This window comes from Capsicum annuum, chromosome 7 (genome assembly GCF_002878395.1).
Source record: "Capsicum annuum cultivar UCD-10X-F1 chromosome 7, UCD10Xv1.1, whole genome shotgun sequence".
NCBI classification, from domain to species: domain Eukaryota; kingdom Viridiplantae; phylum Streptophyta; class Magnoliopsida; order Solanales; family Solanaceae; genus Capsicum; species Capsicum annuum.
The window spans coordinates 189,306,372-189,315,730 of record NC_061117.1 but is presented as its reverse complement, the minus strand read 5'-3'; the positions used below and the strand labels follow the sequence as shown (position 1 = coordinate 189,315,730).

General features: G+C 30.6%; 2 protein-coding genes across 2 annotated transcripts; one reads left to right on the top strand and one right to left on the bottom strand.

The window, feature by feature from the left end:
- Positions 1-4,470: 4,470 nt before the first annotated feature.
- On the top strand, positions 4,471-5,100 carry LOC107878219 (glycine-rich cell wall structural protein 1). The gene has a single exon (XM_047394087.1). It carries the CDS (start codon positions 4,471-4,473, stop codon positions 5,098-5,100), a length of 630 nt encoding a protein of 209 aa, XP_047250043.1.
- A 930-nt stretch (positions 5,101-6,030) lies between these two features.
- LOC107877234 (dirigent protein 22) lies at positions 6,031-6,885 on the bottom strand. The gene has a single exon (XM_016723924.2). The coding sequence runs from the start codon at positions 6,708-6,710 to the stop codon at positions 6,180-6,182; it is 531 nt and encodes a 176-aa protein (XP_016579410.1). The 5' UTR covers positions 6,711-6,885; the 3' UTR covers positions 6,031-6,179.
- Positions 6,886-9,359: the final 2,474 nt, after the last annotated feature.

Genomic DNA, 9,359 nt, shown 5'->3' with positions numbered 1-9,359 from the left:
GGGGAGGGAATTTTTTTTCCTTTTAAAAAAGAAAAATTTTAAAATTTAAAATATTTTAAAATTATTTTTAAATTTTTAAAACTATTTTAAAATTATTTATAAACTTTTAAAAATATTTTTAAATTAAAAAAGATCGAGGGTAAAAAGAACCCTTTTTAAATTATTTTTTTAATTTTAATATTATTTTTATTTTTTAAATTATTTTAATATAAAATTGGTCAAAAATTAACTTTCACTCGCACCCCCAGGCGAGTGACTACACTATCTTTGTCCTAGTCATTATTTCAATGCCACATAGGCAAGGTCAATAGTCAAAGGATGCAAAATATTATTTTTGTAATGAATTTAAGGGCCCAGATGACAAACATGTAGGTATAAGTGTCCAACTTACAAAATCGATAGATTACAGAGTCTAAAAAAATTATTTTGCCTTACTATTCGAACAACTCCTTCTAACTAGTAATTCGCTGAATTAACACAAAAGGCGCAAACAGCTGTGGAAACAGTATTAGATGGTACCAGTACAGTTGTTCAATCTAAATGGCTTTAATTTGATTTTGGAATACTGGGCCATTAGTAGTTCTGTTGTCACAAATGGTATTGATTTTAGTAGTCCCACACTAACCATTTTGGTTGCTCATAAAAGACAACTTGAAAGAAGGGAATGGCTACTCAGCTAGGGTTGCACGGACTCCTTTGTGGTCACACATAATATGGGTGTGAGCAAGAATTAGGTATAAGTAGACTACAACAGCAACATACCAATAGTATAGTTATACAAGTATTTACTATAGAGGTTGAGATGTATATAGCTCTGATCTTTTTTTTATGGTGTATGAAAGTTGTTTTCGATAGATACAAGAGTACTAAAAAGTATGAAAAATTTATTGTTAGTAAAATTTATTAGAGAGGTTGAAAATTATTTTTCAGAACTGATTGAAATAAATGCAAGGGTACTAAAAAGGTATGAAAAATATATTAAAAAAATACTAACAGAAAAATATTTGAAAAATTGCCTACAAATATCATTTTTGTTTTATTTAGGACAAAAATATCATCCAATTTTTTTTATTTTTCTTAAAATATACTTAACATCTCGAAATCTTTCTCTCTCCTACTTGGAATGTCATGTCATTAAATTTCTTTTTTTTTTTTAATAAATGTATAACTTATCAAACTTATTTAACTAAAGGTTTATCTTATTTCTTTTTTAAAAAAATTTACACATGACATATTAATCATTGAAGATTAATTTAATTACACCAAAAACTTGGGTTATTTTATTTGATATGTACTCTTCAAAATTTATTTTATTTACTTTTTTATTTCACAACGTAATAATAGTTTTAAAATACAGCTACTTATACAAATTAGTACAAGATTTTTTTGTCGTTTATTTTATATACTAAAAATTCTTAAAATGTAAAAGAAATAAAATGATGAATTTCATATTTTAGATATTAAGTTTGTTATTTATATGAGAATAAAAGAATAATATCGCATTTTTTGAAGGAAAGAAAAATTATGTAGCCTTGAAACAAATAAATTTTTAAAAAATATTAACAAAATGATACCCTCTTCAGTACTATTACAAATGAATTTTTAAAATATTACTCAATTAATTATTCTTTGATTTTGATGGATTTAGAATGAAGTACGGGTATAAATTAGCGTTTAATTGTATAATAAAATAAAATATAAATATAATGATCACAAAAAAAGTAAAGAAACTAAATTAAAAATAATAATTTTTTTTAAAATTTTTATGTTTTATCTTACAGATTTACTTGATTTATTTATGGACAACTACTTGTAAAAAATTTACAAAAAAAAAAATCATATTTTCACTATATATTCATCAAAAATTATCTTGAATAAAAATTTTCAAGTAATCTATGTCCAAATTAAATTTTTCAGGTAATAATACATATTAAAATTTTCTTATTGAATTTTGTTTGGCAACAAAAAATATAGTAGGTTTGCCATCAATGTTTTTAAAGAATAACTTATATTCTTTTATTTTTTATTACTCTATATTTGAAGGTAATATAATATTTTTGGATTATATTAATTCAAAAATTCTTTTGTATAATCCAAAAATATGAATTTTATTATTTTATTCTCATATAAATAATAAATTTAATGTCTAAAATATATACCCGCATTTTTATTTCTTTTACATTTTAAGAATCTTTAATATATAAAATAAATAACAAAAAAAAATAAATGAGTACCAATTTTTATAAGTACTTGAGTTTTAAATATTATTAAGTGGTGAAATAAATAAGTAAATGAAAGAAACTTTGAAAAGTACATATCAAATAAAATAATTTAAGCTTTTGTGTAATTAAATTAATCTTCAATGATTAATATATCATGTGTAATGTTTTTTTAAAAAAAAAGGATAAAAACTTTAGTTAAATAAGTTTGATAAGTTAAATAGATCTATTTATATATATTAAAAAAAAATTAATGACATGATATTTCAAGTTGGAGAGAGAAGATTTTTGAGGTGTTAAGTATACTTTAAGGAAAATAGAAAGAGTTGAGTGATATTTTTGTCCTAAATGAAACAAAAATGATATTTATAGGTAATTTCCCAAACATGGATGACTATACGGAGAATTTACTCTAAATATAACCAAAAAAAAAATAAAAACAAAAAAAGTTAACTGTAGTAATAAAATCAAAGAATAAGAATATTCTAGTATAATACTTCCTCTGTCTTAATTTAAGTTGTATCATTTTGTTGAGTACAGAGTTTAAGAAATAAGTGGAGAATTTGTTATGATGTCAAATTACCTTTATTAAAGTCACATTAGTACTTACTTTTAGTTGGCTTGTCTTCACAATATAGAGTTCAGTGGAATCCAATAAGGGTAAAATAGGGATGAGACTATTAAACGGTTATCAAATAAGAAAATACGATATTCTTTTTGAGACGGCTTGAAAAGAAAAGTGTATCACATAAATTGGGATAAAAAAAATAATAATAAAAATGGTAAAGGAACAAATATATATAGGTGCTCTAGACTAGAACTTTGATCTGTCGAAGGGAAAAGAGAAAATGTTTGACGACCTACTAATCGTTTATTAGAATGACCTTTAATTTATGCTCTCCTATTTAGGATCATGACTTAGGTGTGAAAAAAATATGGCATATCCTATTTAATCATCTCTTCCCCAATTATTCCCCAGTCTATCTCTATCTCTCATCAGACCTATCACTAGCGTCATCCTCTCGCATCTTCTCATTAGAGCATTTGCGCTCCTCCTCTTCACATGCTCAAACCACCTAAGTCTTGTTTCTCACATGTGTCCACCACGGAGGCTACTTACCTTATCTTATATGTCTTCATTCCTAATTTATTCTCCTAGTATTCCGCACACCCAGTTAAACATCTTCACCTTTGCTACCTTCATCTTTTAACCACACGTGTTCTTGACTGGGAAACACATCTATCTAAATGTTCTTGACCGGGAAACACATCTATCTAAGCATCCACATCTAATACCTTCATCTTGTGAACATGCGAGTTCTTCTCTGACCAACACTCTACCCCGTACAACATAGTCGATCTACTAATCATTCTATAGAACTTACCTTTAAGTCTCGGTAACACCTTCTTATTAAATAGTTGAATACTCAATAAAACTCAAGTATTACAAATTAAATAACTATTTAAAGTAATAATAATTAAATTTAGAGTTTTTCAAAGTATAATTGATAAAACTAATTTGATAAAATACACCTATAATAAATTTTTTTTAAGGATGTATTAAATCAACTAGACCAAGTAACACAAAACGGAGGAAGTAACATATTGTTGTTATAATTTCCCTTGTTTCCAAACACAAACTATTCAATATTTTCTGAAGGAAATAAAAATCTATTGAACGATAAACCGATGATTGCTAAAAAATGGGGCACGAAAATTTGGGGACCTAAATATTAACTTTCCCTAGCTTCACACATTGTAGCCGGCTCAGCACGCAATGTCCTTCCTTGGTTCGTTTCTTTTTTACTTGAACTCTATACTAAATATAAATGTTTCAATTTGCCTGTCCATTTTCTTATATCAAGAGTATTTTATTATTTCTTTTTCATATTATCCTCATTATCCAATAACTAAATAAAGTAGGAATAGCTAAATTTAAAGTTCAAAACATTATTAATAAGATTAGTTTTATAAAAAACCTCTAATTAATGTTTTTTATTGGATGTATCAAGTCAAAAGGAGGAAGTAAAATGAAATGGAGGGAGTAATCCTTTTGTCTAATAATTGGTTCATTTAATGTTCAAAGCCACTTCCCAACTGTTCAAACGATATATACACATGCATGCAGCTTTGCACACCATTAACATTAAAGGTTTCAACTGACGAGCTTAAGCCTATATAAGTTCATAAACTCCGGGTGAGAAAGAACACAAGTAATCTGATATATCTAAGAACTTTTGTGATCATAATCATGGGTTCTTCTTCTCATAAGAGGGTTGTAGGGTCACTTCTTGTCTTGATCATTTTCTTGGAATTGAGTGCCATCACTTTTGGTGATGACAAGCTTGAAGAGTCGAAGTTGAGTAACAATAATGGTTGTAGATATGGTAGGAGAGGCTGTGGTGGACGTGGCAGACGTGGTGGATGGGGAGGACGTAGTGGACGTGGGTCAGTTGCTAGAGGGGGACTTGGAGGAGGTGGTGGAGGAGGAGGAGGTGGTGGAGGTGGAGGATCAGGTCATGGTGCTGGATTCGGAGCAGGATTTGGAACAGCAGGTGGTGGGGGAGGTGGTGGTGGTGGGGGAGGTACTGGAGGTGGTTCTGGATATGGTGGAGGATTTGGATTCGGAGGTGGTAATGCTGGAGGAGGAGGAGGTGGTGGCGGTGGCGGTGGGGGAGCAGGAGGAGGGTCAGGCTATGGTAGTGGTTTTGGTGCGGGCGGAGGATTAGGAGGATTAGGAGGGCCAGGAATAGTAGGTGCAAGTAGTGGAGGAATGGGAGCCGGATTTGGAATGGGAATTGGTTTTGGAGCTGGAGCTGGTCAGGGTGTTGGCGTAGGGAGTGGGTTTGGTAGTGGTGGTGGTAATAATGGCCGAACATAAATCTCTCGAAGCCTCATTGCTACACTTCGACGCTTAGTATCAAGATGGATATGTTGTTCTATTTGTTAAGCATCAGCTACTAATAAACAAATGAGTTTGTATTTACTTGCTTTTGTATGCATTGTGTTTTCCGTAATATTCAATGTGTCATTATCCTCGTAATAAGAAAGTAAACTATGTAATAGATTCATATTTTGCACCGTGGAATATGTGTTTAATTTCGTCTTGATGGCTTGATGAACAATAATCAACATTACGTACGTATTGTCAATCCTATTGGTAAGTGTTTCCTTTCCCAGCATTATTCTCCAAATGCAGTGTCCCCCCCCCCCCCCCCCCCCCACCAATCAACTAGTACTCCTAACAGCTTTAGGTATATGAGTATATCCTAGCTCAACTTTATTCTTTCTATATTCGCTGGAATTTGGAATGTATAGGTGAATTCATGCCATGTTGCATGACATGTTTTTTCATAAAGAAGTATAGGAGCCAAAAATTTATTAATGTAATTCAAAATATAAGAAATAATTAAATCGATAAGGAAGTTGAAGGAATTCAACATATATTGTGTATATATATACATAAAAAATACCTTTGACCTTTTAAGAAACTACACTCTGTTCTAATTTACGTGGCATAGTTCGAAAGTGAAATAATTTAGTAATAATTTGGCTTGTTGCTTCTAAAGAATCGAGCAGTGGATGGATCTTGCCCAGCAGTTCAGAGATTTTGGTAGAATTTTACAAGTGAAGTTAGCATAAATTATTTTTTTAGACATTCTTAAAATGTGTAAGTAACAATCGGGGAGAAAGAATCTCTTATGACCACTTACAAAGTGAGTAGAAGAAAATGATCGTTTTGTGCAAAACTGAAAATCTCTTATAAAACTGACATAAATTAGAAAATTTTTTTTGTAAAAAGTTACAAAACTAAATCTCAAAACATCCTAGTATAGTATATTATTATAAAGTCAGCAGTTATTTATCATATCGAATCAAATTAGAAAAAAACCATCCACATACCACAATTTTCACGTTATTCAGATGAACTATATATTATCATTGTGATTTGTCCCCTAATCAGTAGTGTAAAATGGTAATATTGCACTGAATAACAACATGATGAATTGCCAAATCAAAATGAATGGTCTCAAAAGTTGCATATCCACGAGCAAGCCTAAATTTTCCAGTACCACCAACAATTGCCACTTCTCTTACTCTTTCAAATTGAGGACTAGCACCTTGTATTTCCAAAGTGCTGCCGTTATGTTCTTCATTGGTAAAAATAATTGAAATTAACACATGAGAAATTTTGCCATCTAATGCAGACGTAACATATATGCCTTGAGCTCTAGCAATTTCTGGTGAGTTCTTATCGAAGGCTTCGGTTATTGGATCATCAGTAACAAAAACAGAACCAAACTTGGCAAAACTCAAAGGACCATGATCTTGATGACCTGTTATTTGTAGCACAGTGGCATTTGGACCACCAGACCAATCTTGAAAATAGAGTGTCATGTTTGTTTCTTTAAGTTGGCCAAGTTCAGCCTCTGAGGTTATGAAAATTGTTAGAATAAAAATGAGGGATAACTTGATTGGATTTGATGCCATGGGCAGGATCTTGTGTGTGTTACTTTTGATTCTTGGGTTATTCTGCGCTTTACTTTTGGTGAAATTGAATAGGTATTTATGAAACTTAGTTGGGGGTGGGGGAAGGGGAGGACAACAAATTTGGAGTAGTTTATTAAAAATGAAATCACTTTTTTTAAATAAAAAAAATTGGAGATAACTTAAATTTTTCATTTTACCTTTTGATGAAAAGCTTTTATAGTCGTACAATATTTTACACATTGAAGGTCATATTTTCAAAAGTATTTCTTTCTTAATCTTGGTATCCGGATATTGACAAAAATTGAAACGGACGGAATATTTTATTACAGGTTTGAAAAGGTTGTGTGAGTAGATGATCATATCATATGAAAGAAACTTATTAATTTAAAGATCATGTGTCAACATCTTAATGATAATAACTAAGGAAGTAAGTGACGAACAATATAAGGTATGTTGTTCTAGATGAGATGCACATTTTATTTTTCCACAGTTCCTTGTTGTAATCGAAAATTCCTGATATAGGTTCGATGCTCTCTTTTGTTTTTAAGTGGGAAATCATGTCAGCATCTTACCGATGGTAATTGGGCGGATTAATCAAATTTGGACAGGTTAAAATGGATCAAGACTCGAGCCAATTCAAATTTACTTGGGTTAAATCGAATAATAATCAAAATCGTCTAATTTTTATTAAGTTTTAATTATTTTATTTATTCTTTTATAAATTTTTCGTATCGAATAAAATTATTTTTTTCTTTATTATGGATATATAACTCATGAAATAAAAAAAATATTTTCTAAAAAATATTTTAGCAAAATTTCTTAAGAATCAATTTGGACATTATACCAATCAATTTTTGATGGATTGAAAAGAGTTGTTGAGTTAGAGTTGAAACGAATTGAATTATTAAATAGACGGGTCAATAACCAATTGAAACTTAAATGAGTTGGGCGAATTGGGTTTGATTGTGTCACTCCTTAGAAGCTATAGATTCTTCCTTGCGTTTCTTATCACAATTCTATATCCTCCCTTTCGGGTATAGCAATTTATGCTTGGTGCAATTTAATTGAATCGTACTTCTTTAAAATACATTTAAAAATTGTTGGATGCAACCTACTACAATTGATAGTTCTGTGCTCATTGAACACAAGGGCGCAAAAAGTTGTGGATATAATATTAGATGGTACAATACAGTTGGGTCAGAGTAAATGGCTTTGATTTGGAAAGATTGGACCCTTTGTCTTCCTTTAGAGGATGTTTGAATTTAGTATTTTTGGTTTTAAAGTACTTTTGTATTTTTAAAATGTTTGACAAAGATAAAAAATGTTTAAAAAATACTTTACGTTAACTTTAAAAAGTGCAAAAAATAAGCTAAAAAGCAAAAGTAGGTTGCTATCCACTTTTGATTTTTAACCTTCAAGTCACTTTAAAACAAAGTTCATTCAAACATCCTCTACATATCCTTTCATTTGGTACGTAACATATGAATAATAATTTTAAGATAAAATTTAAAATTAATTCTGTAGTTAATGTTGCGATTATTATTATCCTTCAATTTATATTGAAATGGTGAAATTATTACTCCATTAAACAAAGAGGATGAGCGTGAGACAGCATAATCTCATAGAAAATCTTTATGTATCTCTTCAGCTTGTGTATTTAGAAGGATTCCCACGAAATACTCACAACTTTGCTACACCCTTGTGACTTCTGAAACAGGTACGTCAAGATAAATGAGTTACGAAGGATCAACGTAACAGAGAGTTAGTCACTTACTCTGCCAATATTCCTTTCATCAAATAGAACTACTCTCCAAGTAATTTTTCGTGGAACAGTACGAACAGCTATTAATTAATAACTTTATTAAACAACAGACGGACTGGAGAATATGTACACAAATGTAATTTTAGTACTCTCCAATCACTATTTCCAGATTAAAATAAATTTGGAGAATTAAATCTAAGTTGCACTAAGCCGTCTATCTTTAAATTAGTAGTAACTCATTTTGGTAGTGAAGTATTATAAATGTGAAATTGCAACAACCATTTTAAGAAGGCTTCAGGTATCAATGGCCTCAACTACGTCATGTATTCATCCTCTATCAGTAGAAGCAAACCTTTGAGTATGGTAAATGTTTAATAAATAGATTACTCTAATTATTGTGAGTGAACTTATTAAACGCTGCAGTAGCATAGGTATAATCTTAAGAACCCAAGAACATGTGATACTCTTGGACCCTTAACACTACACGCAACGGTTAACCTAACTCCTACGTTGACACAAGAGGGACTTTACCTCCTCTAAACACCAACGTCTCAAGCTATGAATGCAATACTAGTGATTTCACACTAGTATCACCCTAATTTCGGGTTGCCTCCTAAAGAGAAGAGAGGACTTGTCTTTCAAAGTGTCATGCAACTTACAAATATCATCAAAGTTTAAGTAGTAAATGACCAAACATATTCTATTTATAGTTGGTTACAAAAATTGTGTGAAATGTCCAAAAAAAATCCTTAGTCAAAGGCTTCACTTTAGGTTCCCTTGGAGTGTAGTTTGTGGACTGTTTTGGAGACCATTTAGGCCCTCCTTTGCACTTTACTTGCACGCTTCAAGTCTTGGGTTCAATACATCTCACATATGTCTATCTCCGT

Coding starts and splice junctions, on each gene's coding strand:
- LOC107878219 (XM_047394087.1), top strand. CDS start 4,471: ATGGGTTCTTCTTCTCATAAGAGGGTTGTAGGGTCACTTCTTGTCTTG.
- LOC107877234 (XM_016723924.2), bottom strand. CDS start 6,710: ATGGCATCAAATCCAATCAAGTTATCCCTCATTTTTATTCTAACAATT.